The sequence below is a fragment of the Micropterus salmoides genome, unplaced genomic scaffold (assembly GCF_014851395.1).
Source record: "Micropterus salmoides isolate LMB-PRFRI ecotype aquatic unplaced genomic scaffold, ASM1485139v1 Ms_hic_scaffold_10, whole genome shotgun sequence".
NCBI classification, from domain to species: domain Eukaryota; kingdom Metazoa; phylum Chordata; class Actinopteri; order Centrarchiformes; family Centrarchidae; genus Micropterus; species Micropterus salmoides.
Genome location: NW_024040041.1, coordinates 15131859 through 15153420, shown reverse-complemented (window position 1 = coordinate 15153420; position 21562 = coordinate 15131859). Strand labels below are relative to the sequence as shown.

The 21562-nt window shown below is 38.4% G+C and overlaps 1 protein-coding gene across 1 annotated transcript in view; it reads right to left on the bottom strand.

Moving 5' to 3' along the window:
* LOC119887769 overlaps positions 1–21562 on the bottom strand; it is a 116913-nt gene that overhangs the window by 10733 nt on the left and 84618 nt on the right. Inside the window, exons 3-4 of the mRNA XM_038698402.1 lie at positions 4074–4147; positions 1203–1511 (exon numbers count right to left, since the gene is read on the bottom strand). Coding sequence (XP_038554330.1) covers positions 1203–1511; positions 4074–4147 — 383 coding nt within the window. The remainder of the gene's footprint in view (positions 1–1202; positions 1512–4073; positions 4148–21562) is intronic.

Below are 21562 nucleotides of genomic sequence, written 5' to 3'. Positions count from 1 at the left end.
AGTGCTCCAATGTTCATGTAATCTAGATTTACTATTAACTTAACTGACTTTTCTCTTCTACTGTATGTTATGCAACTTGCACACACATATGCACACATGATTACGCTCTTTAAATTAACACTTACTGTTTGTTACTAAAGTGTGCATAAAGAGTCAAAAGGAAAATAAAAATGTCAAAGTAAAACAAGTGAACAGCAGAGGTTTTATCACTTCTGCATATACATTGACTGGTCGGGCAAGCAAACACAGACTTAACGTGAATGTTAATGATCAACACACAGTTTCCATCTATCTGCATAATTATGCAGACAGAGGGAAAGAAGCAGAACACATTGCAATAATCTGTTCTTATAGAGGTGCAGAGGACATACAGCATAATAGTAAAGAACAAATCAGACTCAGAGTCAGCAGCTGAATATACACAACAAAGCTTTAGCCTTTTCGTTCCACCTCACTGTCTGGTTTGACAGCTGGACCTACTAATTAAACATATTTAAGGATGTAAATGTTAAATTGGTTGTATTTTATTTTTATGCTGTCCGCTGTGTTTATATTACTTAATGACAGATTGGAGTATTTTGTTTCTAAAACGGTGAAACAAATTACTGCTCTCTTTCACATTTACTTTACATGTGTCAACATCAGCAGCTCAGGATAAATGTACAAAGATGTTGTAACGTCTGCCTCTAATAAACATTTAACAGGAAAACCCCAAAACCAAGTAAGAGAGATTCACTTTTAGTGTAAAGATATTACAACAATAACACATATTTATGACTTATTATTATTGCATGTATTGCGCTATATAAATATAATTATCATTAAATGATTACATCAACAAGTACTTTACTACATTATTTTGTTATTTGACATAAGCATGATCTTGAAACGAAGTTAATATCTTATACATTTCATAAGTACTGACTAGAAGTAGCCTTGTAGTACATAATTTATTGCACTGTAAAATGTAAAGCTTTCTATGACTAAGGGTATTCTGTCTCATACTGTATTCTACATCAAATTGTGGGAAATATTTATCAGTTATTATTGCCAAACTACTTGTCCTATTTTGTGTAATTAACAGATTTGATTTAAAATTGTTTCACCATAATAAAATATGTCAACAGTTCCACCATGGAAACCTGTTAGATGTTAAATTAGCTACTAAAAATGCATTTTATTTGACTAAGCATGAGTCTTACGTGGTGGTGGTGATGGTGGGAGGACAGTAGCCTCTGCATTTCCTGCTGGATGTGTCACGGCACATTTGAAAGTCTGCTTTGCGTCCCAGTCCTGTCTCCTCACTCGGATTTGACTGACTCCCGTATAAACGTTCCCTTTCTGTACTGGAGGATACTGAATGAAGTCCGTCAAGGCAGCCCCATTTTTGCTCCATGTGTAGGTCAGTGAGGAGGGTGTGAAGCCGGTGGCAAGGCAGCCGAGAGTGACCAAGTCTCCAGTCCCAGAACCACATTGCATCAGGGGAAACAGAGTTGGTGCAGTTGGATTGGCTAACAGAGGAAAAACAAACATGCAAAAACCAAAATAAAATTTAATATAACAGACATTTTTCAGCAAGTCAGGTAAGTTGATCAACAGTGTAACAAAGCACAGCATGGAAGGCATTAATCTGCTGAATGTGTAAATATCAAATGCCCTCCATACACAGACGTTTATGTTTCTCTGTCTCATTTATTTAGATTTGTTGCCCTAAGGTTAACCTCCCTCAATAATGTTTTTTTTTTGTGGTAGCTTTATGTTATTTTATGTATAAATACTTCAATTACTTTAAACCACAACAATGATTAGTATTTTTTAATTCAAGCAATGGAGGTTAAAGTCAGTAAACATCCAGTAACTGAGTCTCTTAAAGAGTATTCTTACCTGATGAAACAGTTACAGTTGTACCCTTTCCCCAGTAGTCAAAAGCATCATAGTAGCACAGTGCTGAATCTACTTAGCTGTTATTATGAAAAGACTACGTCTACTAATGTTGAGTGCAACAATGAGCGTCTACCTCAGCTTTTAATAAAGCCTACTATGTTAAAAAATCCACTTAAATTTAATTAAATGAATCCACTTAAAATAAACTAGCCATTAATATTCACCAGTGTGTCCTACTGAGAATATCGCTGTTTGAAGTTTTACAGTACATACGCATACACACTTTAGTGACACTTGACACACTGAGAAGTTACAGAATAACTTAAACATGACATTTCAGTCTGAAACATACCCTGCTGTAGATTTGAAATGGTAAATCTTACCTGATGACACTGTTACCATAGTGCCTTTTCCCCAGTAGTCAAAAGCATAAACATAGTAGCACAGTGCTGAATCTACTTAGCTGTTAGTATGAAAAGACTACGTCTACTAATGTTGAGTGCAACAATGAGCTTCTACCTCAGCTTTTAATAAAGCCTACTATGATAAAAAAAATCCACTTAAAATTAATTAAATGAATCCACTTAAAATAAACTAGCCATTAATATTCACCAGTGTGTCCTACTGAGAATATCACTGTTTGAAGTTTTACAGTACATACGCATACACACTTTAGTGACACTTGACACACTGAGAAGTTACAGAATAACTTAAACATGACATTTCAGTCTGAAACATACCCTGCTGTAGATTTGAAATGGTAAATCTTACCTGATGACACTGTTACCATAGTGCCTTTTCCCCAGTAGTCAAAAGCACCCCAGTTGCCACAGTTAAGAGAGTCAATTCACACTTCTCACAAAAACTTATAACTGTAATATCCCATTACTTCATGCCACACAGTTTGGTTTCAGCAACAGGTCAAATCAAAGTAAAATAATAAAAATATAAATAAAATACTTTGACGATAGACTTACGTTCCAACTGAACTAAACAGCCAGGAATTTTAAACTTTTCACAAAGTCTTTGTCAGGCTACAAAATACTGTTGGCTGTGACCACAGAAAATCATAATATATATTTTAGTAATATAATTAGGATTACCGTCTCTAATCAGAAATATTTAAACATACCTGAGGTGACGGTGACCATAGTGCCTTTTCCCCAGTAGTCAAAAGCGTAGTCACAGTTCAACAAATTATTAAACACTGCATTCAAAAACCTGTTCCCAGATATCTACACTTCCATGGACGATTATTTTATGACAATCTACCTTCTGACATCTTTAACTTGCCATTTTCCACACATGGATTCAGTAGATGGAACCAAATAGGATTTTCATCAGCAAATTTTAGATTCTACCAATTACAACATATTTAACAAACATTATCCCAGAAATAAATGAATTGTGTGGCATCACAACTGCATTTCTTAATTCTAAAACTTTCTTTAAATCAAAGTATACATCAGTAAAAAAACAGCTGACTTACCTGAAGTAACTGTAACTATTGTGCCTTTTCCCCAGTAATCAAAAGCATTGTCACAGTACAGTGTGTCAACACATCCAACATACAAAAGCAAGCATCTTAAAGATGCTGTTGATGCCACTGAGGTCTAAATGTACTTTATTAAACTGTGTAATTACTACATTTTCAATATGAAGACAAATATAAGCTTTTTTTACCTGTTGTGACAGTCACCATTGTTCCTTTTCCCCAGTAGTCAAAGTAGTCGTCACAGTTCAACAAATTATTAACCACTGCACACAAAAACCTGTTCCAAGATCTCTACGCTTTCCATGGTAGTTTATTTTATGACAATCTACCATCAGTTAAAGTTTCAGAAGATTGAGCCAAACATGATTTTCATCACCATATTTTAGATTAAGATATTTTACATACAGTATCCTAGAAATTAAAGAACTGTATAGTGTCACTACTGCATTACTTAAAAATACTAAAACTGTTTTTAAGGTATACATTAGAGTAAAAAAAGAGGATTGACTTACCTGATGTAACTGTAACCATTGTGCCTTTTCCCCAGTAATCAAAAGCAGCGTCACAGTGTAATATGTCAACACATCCAACATACAAAAACAATCACCCTAAAGATGCCGTTGATGCCACTGAGGTCTAAATATACTATATTAAACTGTATAATTACTACATTTTCAATATGAAGATAATTTACCTGTTGTGACGGTCACCATTGTTCCTTTTCCCCAGTAGTCAAAGTAGTAGTCACAGTGACAGGTTTCAACAGCACTTCAGTGCAAAAATACTTAATAGTTTGTATCATTTAATAAAGTGTTCTCAGTTACTCAGAAAACTACAGTGTACACCTATCATTTACCCTGGTACTTTTGCTGTAGATTAAATTAGTTATTTGCCCCATAAACCAACATAAATTTAACAAAAAACAAGAAAAATATTGAATTGTCTTCACTCAAAAAACATGATTATTACTCACCAGAAGTTACAGTGACTTGTGTCCCTTTGCCCCAGTAGTCAAAGTAGCCATCACATTGATATATTACAATCTGCTTCCAATACAAAAAACTGCTGTTTGAACCAAGAGAAACATACATGTTTCACTGACAAATGGCAATCCCCACTGTATTATTTATGAACCACGTCCATTGAGATTTCCATTTCCTGTGGTCTGGATTACATAAAGTTAAGTGTGTTTGCTAACGGTTAGTGAACACTTCCTCCTTATGGACCCTCCTGTCAGCTCCAGTTCCTGCTGCATAGAGTTCACATAACCAGATACACATTTATCTGTTGAGCTTGATAAAAGTTAATGATAGTTAGCTCTGTTTCCCTGAAGTCCACATTTACACTATTTAGAATAAAAAGGTAGAAATATTAATTCTTTGTATATGTTGATCTATCAAAGCCACTGAATTCAGCCACACTGTCCATCCCAGAGGTGTCTAGTGTTTTAGCCTGTATATTTTAGTGCTGAACATTTCACATATTTTAGGATGGATTTCCTAGGCAGCCAGGGGTTGTTTTCATTGAAGCTATACAACTGGCAACTACAAAAATTAACAGACAGGTGTTTAATTTCAAATCTGCAAATTTTATTTTATAGAGTAAAAAACAAGATTTAAAAATGTAAAGATACAGAAACATTCATGGGAAGACATATACTTAGAAAATGTTTGAGAGAAAAGTAATTTGAGTTAATATCATAGTACAATTTTGCTGTTTGCATTTAGTTAATTTATAATAAATTACATTTCTATTATGTACATAATTAAAATTTTGACAAGTACAACTTGCAAAACTGAGGTTATGCTACAATACCACATTCATAATGACTGCAGTCAACGTTCTGTTCAATCCAAACCAATAACCTACAAGCAACTAGTAATATCCTGGGCTCACGTCTAAAGTTTTACAGTTGTATGACAGCAGAAACAGAAATCCTTATCAAGTATTCTGTTCAAGTATCAACTTACTTAGCTCACTGTGTCTGTACTGATGAACAAAATAATTAGGTGCTTAATGATGAATTACATGATACATGATTATAAATTGTCTATTCAACTTCATCAATCAGCTAAATCAAAAAGAAACTGAGTAAAATGGAATAAAACAAATTCCAATGTTTTAAAAGAAAAGCAACAATAATTTTTCATTCCCTAAACCATAGAAAAACTGACTTTGTAAACTTATGTATCTGGTCTGGCACGCTGTCACTGCACACCTGGCTCTCATCAGCCTGTACTGCCCATAGTGTCCCCTTTACTGACATTAACCTCTTACACAGGCAGATGTTTAAAAACAATGGCATCCATCCAACGAAGGTTGAGGTCAAGGACAACTGGACTTGGCTGAAGATACTAGAAGAAGTTTCGTCCCTCATCCAAGAGACTTCTTGAGTTCTGACTGACTGGTAGGGAAACTCAGTTAGTCAACCTCTGTGGGATTGTTAGCTAGGATCATCGATACCGCTGGTTCGTTAGTGCTCCTGGCTGTGGTAACAGCAGTCGTCATGGTCATTATAGCCAAGTCTGAACGACCATCGTTGGCATCTTCACCTGAGGCCAAGAGGAAATGCTTGTTCAGTTTCCTGGGAAGTGATGAAAGGACAGCATTGTAAGTGGGGGATAAGTGGAGGTGTAGACCCTCTCCTCTGTTCAGTGACTGCTTCTAAATCTGTGTGTAAATGGCTTCCCTAATACTTCTTTCAAACCATCCATCTTCTCTGTCTAAAATGTGCACCTGGTGTCCTTTATCCTTCAGATGTAAATAAACTGCTGAGTCTTGACCTGAGGAGTTAGCCCTTCTGTTGTAGTAGGGTTGTATTACTTGAGACTGGTCTTGGTCTCAAGACCGGTCTTAAAACCACTTTTTGATGGCCTTGGGCTTGTCTCGGACTTGACCGTATTTGTACTCGGTCTTGTCTCGGTCATTGAGGACTCAGGATTTTATTTCAAGACCAGTCAAGGCCATACCTTTGGGAATATCAATAAATATCTTTTGCATCGTCTGATTTATTTATTAACATCCTAACTCTGATTGGATGTAAAATGTATTGCTTCAAATGCAACCAATAACCCTAATTAAAATGTGTTGTTACCATTAACTGTCACTCCTCCCGGCAATAGCAATGCTTATGTTGATTTCATCTCTTAGTGTTTGTATGTGGATGTTTTAATGGGAATGTGGATCTTTCAGATCAATTTGAGAAGTACCTAAGATCTCGTTCCACATTTTATTGTGTGTCATGTAATGTGGGGAACTGGTCTTGGTCTTGACTTGGTCTCGCCCTCCCTAGGTCTTTGTCTCGACTTGGTCTCAGCGCCTAAAAGTCTTGGTCTTGGCTCGGTCTCAATAAACTCTGGATTGGTCTTGACTTGGTCTCGGTTTGGGCGGTCTTAACTACAACACTAATACTAACAGACACAAACAAGACCAGCTCTCTCTCCTGCTGACAGCCACTTAAGAAAAAAATGTACACAGAGCAGCGGATACAAGTCAGGTCGCCATGGTAGCGACCTGTCAATCACAAGGTCCCCCCCCCCCAAAAGCATACGCTGCATTATCTGCATTATCATTCTATTTTCAGACCCAGAGGTTTAACAACCACTCGTCACGTTAGTACAACTCTGGATTGGACAACGGTGAAAAACAAACTGCAGGATGTTGAGTAGTTAAACTGTCCTGACATTACTTTTTACTGGCCCTGGGCCATCGGGCCACCATTATTGTCGAGCCCTGGTTTCTCTGATACTCCAGACACATATGGAATCACAATGTTGTTGCGTTTGACCTTCTTCTCCTCATCCCCAGTAGTTTTGGTCTTCTTCCTGGATTTTGTGGCTGTTTTCACAAAGGTCCATTTAGGGTATCCACAGGCTGTAAGTGCCCCTTTCAGGGGGTTCTGTTCCTTCTCTCCGGCTTTTGCACTTGTTGGTATGTTGTCCACTCTGCGGTGCAGGGTTCTGATGACCCCTGGCTTGTGTTCCAGTGCGTGGTGGGAATCAAAAAGTAAGTATTGATCATGTGTGTGTGTGGGTTTCCTGTACACTCCAATTTGCTCCAATCTCCTCGTGCGAACTTGATGTTACTGTCCTCGGAGTTGATGTGTTCTGTGAAAGCGTGCACTTCTTGGGTTTTAATTTTAAAGTGTCATTCACATACCTGTACCAGTGGCGCGGTGCTGTTCCTCTGAAGGAGTCAAGGGCTTTTCCCTCCACTTCTTCCATGTAGATGTTAGCCACAATAGGTGACACTGGTGAGCCCATGGCACAGCCATGCTTTTGTCTGTAGAATCCTCCATTGTATTGGAAATAGGGGGTGTTTAGACAGTGGTCGAATAATTTACAGATCTGGTCAGGGCTGAGGCTGGTTCTGCTGTCCAGGTTGTGGTCTTGTAGTAGTCGTTTCCTTACAGATTCTATTACCTCCATGGTGGGGGTGAACAAGAGGTCACATCATAGGACACCATGGTTTCATCTGGGTCCAGTTTCAGTCCTCAAACTTTGTTTACAAAGTCCATGTCCAGTGTCACCGATTTAGTGTCACCTATTGTGGCATCTACATGTCCCCATAAGACCACAATCAGCCTCAGAACATATTGAACCTAGCTTCTTTTCTTTAAATGTCAGGTGCTTTGAAGTCAAATCACTTTTAATTACATAAAAGCACTACTGACTGGGGTCCCTGGGAATCCCAAGAATAGACGCCTGTAAGAGAAAGCAATCATGCAAATGTTATTTCTTCTCAAAACTCTATAAGTTAGGTTATTAATAATACTTTTTTTTAGCAAAGTTGCTAAAAGTTTATTCATACTGTTTAAAATAAAAATATATTTTTTATTTAATATTTTAGGAAATATGGCGATGGTAAACAATTGAAATATTGAACACAGAACTGATGCCCTCTCCTAAACATCATGCATATGGCCTCTGACTAAACAAGCTCTGTGAGGACTCTGAGAAAAATCTTCCCCCAAACATCCTGTCTTAACTTTCTTCTGAGCATAAAAAAACCATCTGAGGACTCAAGGAATGACATCAAGGGAAGTTAAGTGACCTTTGCCCCGTTTTACAGTGACCTGAACTGTACAGGTCTGATAACCCCAGCCATTTCACAGATAGGACACCAATGAAAGTTAAGTGGCAGTGGGCCAATGTATCAATGTATGACTCTCACTCATCCATCCTCAGGAGGATATCTGGACTTCATCAATAACGCATACAGGGAACAAGAAGAAGCCCGAGCTCTTGAGAGCTCAGCAGGAGGAATCGTGCGGCCAAACTGCACGTGGAACTAATGCATCCAAACATGCTGTAACTGCCTACACAGGAGAATCAGCCAGCGCCTCCCTCCTCCCTTCCAGCTCAGATCTGGCTCTTATGGTTGGTGATTTTAACATCAATGACAATAGTGCTATCAAATTATCTTGCATTTTGGATGGCTATCACTCAGCATGTGACAGAACCCACACACAATAAGGGTCACACTCTTGACAAAAGATGTCAATATTTCTAGTGTTGTGAGTACTGATGTTCTTCTCCCTTATAACTCCTGAGTTTTCTTTGAATGACTATCAATATAAATGTGTTTGCACTTAGGTACAAATGAAGATAATCCCAAAATAGTTCATCACTGAAAACACATCAGATTGATGCAGTCACCCCTGTTAAATTCAAGGTTGTCCAAAATCCAATGTCCATATTAATTATGAGATTTTTTTTGACAATCTTCACACATATACCTTGGAACTAAGAAATACAATTTTCTTTTCTCTGATATCATTACCAAAATTGCACTTGAAACAAATACAATCTGCATGAGACAGTTTGATCACTTCAGCCATAAAAAATGTTTTTAATTGCAGGACAGACCTCCTGGCAATCATCAGTACCTCCTCTTTCATACTCTTTACCCAAAACACAAAAGAATACCTCAATAACACCTCAATAATACAAATCATCAGTTGGTACCAGGTTGTTTATTTGTCATTACACGTTTGTATAATGAAAAGAAAGGTTGTAGTCCCTTCATGCTACAAACACAGAACTTTACAGATAATTAAATGTGTATTAAAATATGGTAACATTTAAAATAAAATAAAAACAATAGGCTATAGACAGTTATTTATATACAGACACATTTATACACAGAACACTCTGCTGTACATTTTTTAAATTTACGTCTGGGTAGAATGTAAACAGCAGCAACAAGTAGATAATATGGTTTCATCTTATAAGAAAAGTCTGATATTTGGGAAACAGTGTCCATCTTGGCTGTGTTTGAGCATCACAGAGTCCGCCTCCTCCAATCTTGCGGGGAGTCTTGCGCTTGGAAAACGGACCATACACCTAGTGCTTGATCAAGGATGTTAATGATGGTCTCTGTAAAGATGTGGGCACAACTGTCTCTGATTTCTGTTGCTTGGCCTATATGAGGTCAGATTGGACCTTTACGAGCAGCCTTTAGTCAAAGCTGGGCCAACACGGCTTCTTTATCTGCTCTCTTTCCTCTCCTTTGGGCTGTGTTGCCTGGTCTGGTTGATCGGGCCAGGTGGATCATGGAACGCAGCTCTTTAATCCAAAAAACCTGTCTTCCTTTTCCAATGACTGTATTTCTGTCATAGGTAACAGGTTAGTGCAATGTATTCAGTAAGTTTGCGAATGTAACAGCATGGGGTAAGAGACCATAGAGACCAACCGCCATGAAATATGAAACGCTATTTTCTGGACTGAAGACTGAGGGTGTTTTTTGCAGATGTGTGTGGTGTGTGTGTGTGTGTGTGTGTTCAATAGAGCTAATGTTATATTTTTGGCCAACCAGTGTGTGAAATATAGTATGACAGTCTAGATTTAAGTAGCTATAACACAAGAACAAGCTGGGACTTATTTATTTGCTCTGTGAATTAAGGGCTGTTTAAAGACTTTTTTTCTCTTGGAGATAAAGGACTTCATGTTTGTATCAATTAGCTCATCTTCACAGTTCACATATTTTTAGATGTTTAAATAGGCTGAAGCAGAGCAAATTGCATGAGATGCAATGTGTTAATTGTGTTATTAAACGTGAGTGGTAAGAGTGGTAGTTATATAAAAATAAACCTTTGTAGATCCTATAAATAGACATAATTAGGCACATTGTTGACACCTCCTTTCTTTTTGACATTTTAATGGAGTTAAAGCTGTTATTTAAGGGGTTCCACATCGCCACAAACACCTGTATTTTGCACACTGATTCTAATCTAATTTGACAATGATCCTGCTTGACGTTTGTAGTTATAGCTATTACTTCAAAGTGAATTGACTGACTGACAGTTTGATTGATTGCACTATTGAATTACATTTCCCCCAGGGTTAGGGTTAAGATAATAGATTTTTAACAGAAGCAGAGATATTCATAGCATCTTCTTCAAAAAAGAAAGAGTCAGAGCCAGCCACAGCTTCTACCAGCAGCAGTGAAAAGGCAAAGTCAGGTCAGCAGCCTAGGTACAGCAGTAGTGATGAAGAGCAGTCAGCTCCTCCTGCACAGGATGGTAAGTCATGCTTGGATAGATTTAATTTACCATGTTGGCTCACATTCAAGTTATTTGTCACTCATACAATTTCAGTTATACAATTACAACTGTCTGAAACATCAATACACAAGAACAATAGTTAAAACAATTGTAAAAGACAGAAGAACAATAATAAAATGTGCATAATACATAAATACACACACAAACACGTGTATGTATGGACATACGTATGATTGTGTGAGTGTAAAAAAAAGATTATATATATATATGTGTATGTCTGTATGTATGTATGTATGTGTGTGAGAACCTCTAGCCTATTGATGTCTCAGATATCTCAGATATCTGTGTATTCCCACAGCTGACCAGCCACACCCAGAGGAGGATCCAGCAGTGTCTGGGGCTCCACCTGTTAAGCACGGTATGTCAAGTTCTGTTATGTCCAGATATGTCATTCATGTGTCACGGTGGGTGTAGGGTAGAACTGGTTGGTGGACCCAAATGCAGGACACGTAGGCTGACAGTTACAGTTCAGTGATATTTTAATATAAACTAAATGCGAGCACACTTACAAGAGCGGCTGAGTTCAGGATATCCAAAATAACACAGTCCAAACAAACAAACAATCCAACAGGAAAATCCAGAAACAGGTGAAAATCCAAAATCCATAAAACTGACGGGAACAAGCAAGACTAGCACGACGAGACAGGGCAGACAACACTACAACACACTGTAACCCGACAAAGACTAAACAAAAACACCAGATATATATACACAGGGACTAGCAAGGCGGGAGCAACACAGGTGACAGACATGAGACTAATGAGACACAGGCAGGCAGAGAGAGAGCAGGAGAAAACAGGGAGAGGCAGGCAGGCAGAGAAAGGAAAGGGGAACAAAGTGGCAGGCAGACAGAGATAACTGGGGGAACAGACAGAACACATGTAACAAAATACTCAAACTAACTCTAACTCAAACAACAGAAATCCATGTAAACAGACAAACACCGACCAGCTATAACCCAGGGATCATAACAGACAAAACCTAAACGAGAACACAGAACTAGAACACAGAGTACCGAGCAGACTAAACCAAAATGATGCAGAGAAAGAACTAGAAGCAAATACTACGACATGAACTAAGGCACAGGACTGGGAACAAAGACATGGAACCAAAACAGACTAAATAACAGATACTGAACCGACAAAACAATAATTCAGAGAAACTCACGACAGGATCGTGACATCATAAACAGTTACCTGAAGTTGCTGTGTACTCTCATACTTGATTTAATTTAAAAAGGACGGTCCAATTTTGCCTAAAGTGTATTGTGGTGTATAACATATGTGCATTTGACCATTACAGTTTAAAATAACACTCTAGCAGCTGGACAGAGGCTCAGTGAACTCCTAAGGGGGAGTAATGATTGATGGGTGTGTAAAAAGTGAACCCTCCTATGGAATTTGACCTCTGACCCAGTGATAGGGGGAGTAGTGATTAGTGTTTATGAAGGGACTGAACCCTTCTACGGTGTCCAACAAGATGTTTACACTTATCCTACAGCACTGTGCCCTTATATGGATTGGAGCTTTAGAGTGCAGACTCTGACCCTTATATGGTATTTAGCAGATACCTAAACATGTCCCATATAAGCTGTGTTTGATGTACAGAGAGACAGAGTGGTTATCGGGCTGGGTCACTCTCCAAGCTGCTGCAGAGCTTGTAATTGATGCTGAATTCCTTGATGTAATAAACTTTTATGATCAAGAACAGTGTCAAGCGGATTTCTTCTCAACACATCATCGCAGCATTATTGTTCAGACACCACAGTATTCATTTGCTAATACACAGCAAACCCCACACTTAAACATAGGCAATCAATTCTTTAAATCTCAATACAAAACATTATGAAAAGACAAAGGAAAATATGTGACACTAATCTGTCCACATACAGTTTATGGGTTTAATGGTTATTGTTTTTACTACTTCAGGTACTTCATCTAGTGAGGCTCCCCATGTTGTACAAGTACATGCTGCCCCACCTGGACCACACGGTATGTTGTGACATTTTCTCTTTCAGTTTACACAACATTGTGAGTGCCTTCCATTTTAATAACATGGAAGTTGTAATACTGACCACAAATTCACTTTGTAACTAATAATTTTGAATGAAACTTCATAAAACCGGAAGTCAAAATCGGAACAGATCACGATTATTTGTAATTTACAGACTTTTCCCAGTCCAGAGCCGCAGGTCCTACACAGCCTCAACTTGAGGTATTTCCGCGAACCATGCAAGGCAACAGGAAGAGGTCCTTCAAAAGCGAGGGGTTTAAACAACACCCATGGCTTGAGTACTCCCAAAACCAAAACTTTGCGTACTGTTTTGCATGTCGACACTTTGACAAACACCCCAGGGTCAACACAAATGTAACGATGGTGACAAGGATTCCTTTAGGAGGACAATCTTCTACCCCATTGTGGACACCATACTTGGAGAGTTAGACAGGCGCTTCTCCAAAGACAATTGTGAAATAATGAGAGGAATACAAGCTTTGGACCCCAAAAGCACATGTTTCCTTCAAGAGGATGTAGAAGATCTCAGTCATGAACTCCACCAGAGAAGGAGGCTTTTGCAAAGGAATCAGCAAAGTGGGATGCCACACTTGTTCTGTATTGTTGAACTTGCAGTGTTCCTAGAACCTCTTAAGGATGTTTTTCATGAGCTTTTTCGTCTGTGCAAGATAGCCATAGCCCTCCCAGTAAGCAGTGCAGCATGTGAGCGCAGCTTCTCAGCCCTTAAACTCATCAAGACCCATTTGCGCACAACAGTGATAGATGACAGACTGAGCAACCTGGGTGTTCTCAGCATTGAGTCTAGAAGAACAAAGTCACTTGACATGGACAACTTTTTGCTACCGTTCACCAAAACAGGAGAATTCATCTGATGTAAAATGGATGAACACAGAATTTGTAGTAATTTGTAGTTAAATAATAATAATACTAATAATCCTTATTTGTAGAGCACTTTTCAAAAACAAGTTACAAAGTGCTTTAACAAGTGTAAAGAATAATAAAAAAACAAAACAAAACAAAAAACAATACAAGATAAGAGCATGAAAAATTTGAAAGACTAAAATACAGATTATTAGAAATTAGTAAAATACAATAAAATAAAAGGGATAAAATGAAGTCAAATAAGATCCGGAAAGGCTCTCCTATAAAAGTATGTTTTAAGAAGGGACTTAAAAGATTTCACTGACTCAGCCGACCTGATTTCTTCGGGCAGGCTGATCCAGAGCCTCGGGGCCCTGACTCCAAATGCTCTGTCCCCTTTAGTTTTCAGTCGAGACTCTGGAACAGACAACAGACCTCTCCCCGAGGATCTCAAGGTGCGTGCTGGTGTATATGCGACTAAAAGGTCAGAAATATAACAAGGCGAGAGGCCATGAAGAGCTTTAAAAGTGATCAATAGAATTTTAAAGTCAATTCTAAAACATACTGGGAGCCAGTGTAAAAAGCTAAAATAGGAGTAATGTGGTCATATTTCTTTATTCTGGTTAAAAGCCTGGCAGCTGAGTTCTGGACAGTCTGGAGTCGATCAATAGATTTTTGGGTTAAACAGGTGAAAAGGCTGTTGTAATAATCCAGGCGTGATGAGATGAAGGCGTGTAAAATGGTCTCGGTGTCCTTAAAAGTTAACATAGATCGAATTTTAGCTATATTTCTAAGTTGATAAAAACATGATTGAACAAGCTTTGTGGTGTGCTGCTCGAAATTTAAATTACTATCAAACCAAACACCAAGGTTCTTTGCCACAGGCTTAATGTGATTTATTAGGGAACCAGCAGATGGCAGTATTTGATTTGCCATCAGCTGAGACCCGATGACCAGGATTTCTGTTTTGAGTTCAGCTGGAGGAAATTATTTGACATCCATTTTTTAACTTCACAAAGGCAGTTGTTAAGTGAACTCAGCATTCCAGGGTCTGTGGATCTGACGGGCAAGTATATTTGTGTGTCATCAGCATAAATATGAAAAGAAATGCCATGTTTATGGATAATATGTCCAAGGGGAAGCAGATAAAGGCTTGTTTGGTTTGTTACAACTGTGTACAATTAAAATAAGCTATATTTGATCTGGTCTAAGTCTTAACGGTTTGATTTAAATAAACTTAACGTATGCTGAATCAAAGCCAACGTTTCAATTTATACCTTCATCAGGGCCTTGGACATGAATACTGTCTGGGTTGAAAACCACATTTTGCACATTTTCATACATCACAAGGCATCCTATAGAATGACATTATTCAGTCATCAGGCCATCATCTGTGTTACCTGTATTCTTACCTATGTTTGCTTTACTAATTTAAGTCCCATTTTGTAGTTAAATAAAAACACACCTGGCAAAGAACAAACCAAAAAATTCAAATTCCAGTATCTCCAACAAATTATATTTAAGCTAAATAATAACATAAACAAAGAATGTAAAGAACAACTAATATTTGTGTTTTTGTCCTTACAAGCTTAGTTTATCTTTTGCTTACAGATACTTTTTAATAAGGTCCTATCTTTAAGCATTTTGGTTTGTTCTGTTGCCTGGATTGCTGTGTTTTTATGTAACCACAAGATGGTGTCTCACTTAGTAAAGCAAACACGGGTAACAATACAGGTGACACAGATGATGAGCTGATGACTGATAAATGTTATATTGGATGAGTTAAGAGCAGTTGAATTTTGCTATCTAACTTGTGAAGAGACAAGGTCTTTAATCCACTACAAGGAAATAGCTCTTAGAAAATGTGTGCCCTATTCTGAACATAATTACTGATTAAAAATAGACATGTTAAAATAATCAGAGATACTTGAGGACTGTGATAGGTGGAAATGGAATAAAAAAATGACTTTTAAAAACAGCATAGACACCTTTATTTGACAGTTACGAGACAGGAAAACATGGGAGAGAGGGGATGTGACATGCAGCAAAGGACCAGGGTCCGGGATTCGAACTGCAGTCGGCTGTGTAAATATATGCATTAAACGTCGCTATGCCATGGCCACCCCACACTAGCTCTGTGTCCCATCTTGGCCACCCCAGTAAAAATGTCCTGGATACGCCACTGCTCACTTGTGGTCATTCATAATAGTGTTGCAAGCTATTTTGGGCTGCTTGTGATCCCAGGCTTATTGTTACTGTGGACCTTTCCCTCCCCATGTGGACGAGCAGTTGCTTGCCAGGGTAGGTTTCCTGCAGTATGAGAGGCCGTACAAGCCATAATCTATTCTGGACCTCTCCTATACCTTTATTCTCCTATCACATACATTTTCACTCACACATTCATACATTTCACTCTCATAGTCATACATTTCTACTATCATATTAAAACATTTCCACTCACACATTCATACATTTTCATTCTCATATTCATATATTTTAATGCACATATTCACACATTTTTCTCAGGCACATATTCACACATTTTTCTCATGCACATGCAGTTAATGTGTACATTTAATATTATGCACGTAAAAGCGTGTTTGAAAGCTTGAGTCCAGTAAACGAGAGCATGATTGACATCTGCATACAGTAGGTAAATCTTCCCGAACCAGCCGTCGTCAGCGCCGAAAGCTCTGCAGCAGGCATCACTGAGCTGAGGTTATGGCTTCCACAAGTTCATCAGTGTGACGAAGTGGGTTTGCTCACCACTTGTCCCATACAGGCCATGACTCTAGTTTATACATATATGTATGTTTTTTGGTAACTTGCCATAGCTTGTGTAAAAGTGCACCACTTACTATTCTGGGTTGTTTGTGTTTGTATTATGTTACAGGCGAGTGCAAAGCATATGATAAGTTAGAGTAAAAACATAGTCATAAGTTAGTTTCAGCTCAATTTTATTGGATGCAAGTTTAAACATGGTTTAATTGTTTTCCTGTGTTAATACTTACAATTGTTTGTTCCTTTGTTCAGTTCCACCATGCTGGATAATTGTTTGGGGAGGGCCGGCCTAAGCATTCCTGTTTTATAGGAATAGGGTGGTCATGGATGACATCACCGGCCAAACCAAGTAGAGGGTTTTCTTTCTTTATAGGAATGTTTTCTTTTGGTTGTTTTGATTATTATGAATAAATGTGAATAACCCTGACCTGTTTTTTTAGGCAGTGGGCAGAGAGAACTGATAACGAAGTTCCAAATATAAGAGATTTCTAGATATAGATGTTGTGGAGTAGATCAACCTGCATCAGAATGGGATGGGCTGAAGCAGTTGGGTGTGAATTGACCACCCTATATAAACAGAAAAAAAAAAAAAAAAAAAAAAAGGTGGTGAGGGTGTGCTGCTGTGAACATGCGCCTCGTGCCAGTGTTGCTGTAAGTTTGAGGCGTTATTTTTCTTTTGTTATTTTGGATTGAATTATCCATGTACTGCCGACCATGGTCAATAAAATAATCACTTCTGCAAACATATGATGTTGGAGTCTGCCTACCTACCACCTTCCTAGCCACTCTGGCCAGGCTACACCACAATCAGGAACTCCTAAATAGAAGTAAGCCTGTTTCTCTCTGCTGCTGTTTTATTACATAGAACCGGGCTGGAGTTAACGGTAACTTTTAACTGACATTGTGCTGGTCTGGCAGAAGCCAGCTGGAACTAACATTAGCGCTAATGTTTGCTAATAACTTAGGTGACAGCTAAGGATAAACAATTAAACTGATGCTATGTCTTGTGTTATGGAATAGTAACTCTGTAACTCTGAGCAACTTTCTTTATTAACGCTTTCTTAAGTTACTTAAGGTGCGCTAACATATTGTGGAGATTAGCTAGCAGCTACGTTACATAATATCATCAGGATGATACATGTTAATAGTTAACTAAAGTTAGCCTATATTTCTCCTGTCAGTCACAACATGTGCATGACAGGTGATATGTAATAATGACCATCAGAAAGCATTGTAACGTCATGCTTTGAGTTTATGAGCAGAGAGTAAGTTAGCCACTGATTGAACTTTAACTCAAAACAACGCTACTGTATATTACCCAAATGTAATGGTAATGAAATGCTTGCCATTTTGGCCAGCTTGAATAATTAAAAAAATGACAAGGACGTAAATATATTCTTCAGTTTGGGAAAACTCTAAACTTTCATCCTGTTTTAGAGATGAGTGACACCTGCTTTTTAGCTGACCTCTGGATGCACAGAGTTGCTCATAATAGGTCAACTATGTGGTCTGTATTTTTAACAAAATAGTTTTTGATAGCTAAACTCAGGCTGACGCAGATGACCAGTCTGATAGAAGTGCCCTTTTATAAATTAATTCAAAATCTGTATCCCCTCACTACATTGAACTGATCAATAACTATAATCAATAACTAATCATTTTACTATGTACACAGTTACATGTGGAGACATTCATCGTGAATTGTGGTCTCATGCAAATATTTACTGTGTTCTAAAGGAATTATGAATTAAATTCTATTGTTGCAGTGCATCAACCTCATAATGAAAGCCAAACAATGATGAACTTAACAATGCTACACATTGTTAGTTCATTTAAGGGAAACCACAAGTCCCAAAGTCAAATTCTGTCACACTCTGCCGGTCAGCCATGTCATGTTTTGCACTCTTGAGTTTTGGTCAGTTTATCTGTTTGTCCTGTTGGGGTTCAGTCTTGTCTATTGTCTAGTGTCCAGTAACCTAGTTTGTCTGTTTAATGTTGTCCTGTTTCCCAGTTGGTTCCATCTCTGTTCCCTACTTCATTCTGTTAGTTGTTGCATGCTTCCTGTTTTGAGGTTCAGTTCCTGGTCTTATGTTCTCTGTTTAGCCTTGGATTCTGTTGAGCTCACTTTGTACCTGTCTGTCATGTATTATAGATTTAGTCTTGCATCTTAGCTCCTAGTTCTGTGTCTCAGTTCATGTCTTAGTGTTTACTGTTGGTCTACTCTGTGTTCTCTTTAATCCCAGCTTCAGTCTCTTTTCATTGTTGGTTGTGGTTCTTCCTGATCTGTCTGCTTGTGTCTTTATTAGTTTCTGATCTGTTATGTGTTCAGTAACCTGTGTCATGTCTGTTCCCCCAGTTATCACTCTGCATGCCAGTATCTCGGTTTTCCCCTGCTCTGTGCCTGTCTGTGCCTCGTTAGCCTCGTGTCCCTCACCTGTGTACCTCCTCCCAGCTCGTTAACCCTGTGTATATATCCTTGCTTGCTTCCCTCAGTCTTTGTAGCTTGTAATCCTGTGATGTTCTGTCTATCTATTTTTTCCCTGCCAGTTCTTGGATTACCAGTTTGATTATGTGTTCATTGGGATTGTTTATTTTACTTTAAATACCCTGGTCTCAGCCACTCTGTTTAAGTGGCTGAGACCAGGTAACTGCTTCTAATTCAGCAGTTACCCACCCAAAACCCTACGCAGAGTCGCAGTCTAACACACTTCTCTGCTCCTCCATTTCAGGAGTTACTTAGTGAAAATCCTATAGTGACGGTGTCTGCCCCCCGACCATTGAAATTATTTTAAAAGGTAAACGGAAGAGGAGCTGTGCATAAAAACCTCATAAAACCACAAGAGCAATAGTGCAAACAAATAGGAGAGTTAAATGTGGACTCTTAAACATCAGATCTCTCTTCTAAAGGTGTACTAGTAAATGAACTAATATCAGATTATGATATTGATTTATTTTCTTACTGAAACCTGGCTGGGTGATGGAGAATATGTTAGCCTAAATGAATCCACCCCTCCCAGTCATATTAATACTCACATTCCTCGAGGCACAGGCTGAGGAGGTGGAGTTGCAGCTATCTTCGACTCTACCCTACTAATCAGCTTTAAACCTAAACTAAATTATAACTCATTTGAAAGCCTTGTTCTTGGTCTTTCGCACCCAAGTTGGAAATCACTGCAACCAATTCTCTTCGTTATAGTGTACGGAGCACCTGGCCCGTATTCTGAATTCTTATCTGAATTTGCAGAGTTTTTGCCAACAAGTTGTTATTGTAGGGGATTTTAATATTCATGTGGACGTTGAGAATGACAACTTTTAATTTAAGGATGCGATTCCATAAGCTCTAAATTCATTATCAAGTCACAAAGTAACGGAGGACTCCTAAGCTAGTTTCAGTCCCTCCCAAATCGATCATCTTGTTGATAGTGCTGCAGGCTTGCTGCGAATGGCACTCTACTCTGTAGCCCCTCTAAAAAAGAAAATACTAAAACAAAGACGGTTAGCTCCATGGTATAATACTGAAACTCACAAATTAAAGCAAATATCGCGGAAACTTGAGAGGAATTGGCGTTCCACCAAACTGGAAAATTCTCGTTTAATTTGGCAAGATAGTCTTAAAACTTATAGGAAGGCCCTCCGTAATGCCAGAGCAGCATACTACTCGTCATGAATAGAGGAAAATAGGAACAACCCCAGGTTTCTTTTCAGCACTGTAGCCAGGCTGACAGAGAGTCACGGCTCTATTGAGCCAAGTATTCCCATAGCTCTCAGTAGTTACGACTTCATGAGCTTCTTTAATGATAAAATTCTAGCTATTAGACTAAATTCACCAAGACCTGCCCTCAACTGGCACCAACTTATCTCTTAACTCAGGAACCTTAGAAACAGCTGTAGAACCATATGTTTAGACTGTTTTGCTTCCCTCAATCTTTACCAACTAACTTCAATAATTTCTTCTTCTAAACCATCAACCTGCCTCTTAAACCCCATCCCGACTAGGTTGCTTAAAGATGTTTTACCCTTAGTCAGCACTTCTATACTAGATATGATCAATCTATCTTTATCAACAGGCTATGTACCACAGTACTTTAAAGTAGCTGTAATTAAACCTCTTCTGAAAAAGCCCAAACTTGATCCGGAATCTTTAGCCAACTATAGACCTATATCTAACCTTCCATTTCTCTCTAAGGTCCTGGAGAAAGCAGTTGCTAAACAGCTGTGTGACTTTCTACAGAGCAATAGTTTTTGAGGATTTTCAGTCAGGATTTAGAGCTCATCATAGCACAGAGACAGCACTGGTAAAAATTACTAACGACCTCCTTATTGCATCAGACAAAGGACTTGTCTCTGTACTGGTTTTATTAGATCTTAGTGCTGCATTTGATACCATTGACCATCAGATCCTATTGCCGAGACTGGAACATTTCATTGGCATTAAAGGAACCGCTCTAAGCTGGTTGAAGTCCTATTTATCAGATCGATTTCAGTTTGTACATGTTAACAATGAGTCCCCCATGCATGCCAAAGTTAGTCATGGAGTTCATCAAGGATCTGTCCTCGGACTAATCCTCTTCACTTTATATATGCTTCCCTTAGGCAATATTATCAGGAAACATTCCATAAGCTTTCATTGTTATGCAGATGATACTCAGTTATATCTATCGATCAAACCAGATGAAACTCATCAGTTTGCTAAACTTCAAATGTGCCTTCAGGATGTTAAAACCTGGATGACCTGTCATTTTCTTATGTTAAACTCAGATAAAAACTGAAGTTATTGTTCTGGGGCCTAAGCACCTCCGTGACGCATTATCTAAAGATATAGTTTCCCTGGATGGCATCGCCCTGGCCTCCAGCACCACTGTGAGGAATCTTGGAGTTATCTTTGATCAGGACATGTCGTTTAAGTCTCACATTAAGCAAATTTCAAGGACTGCCTTTTTTCACCTACGTAATATTGCGAAAAT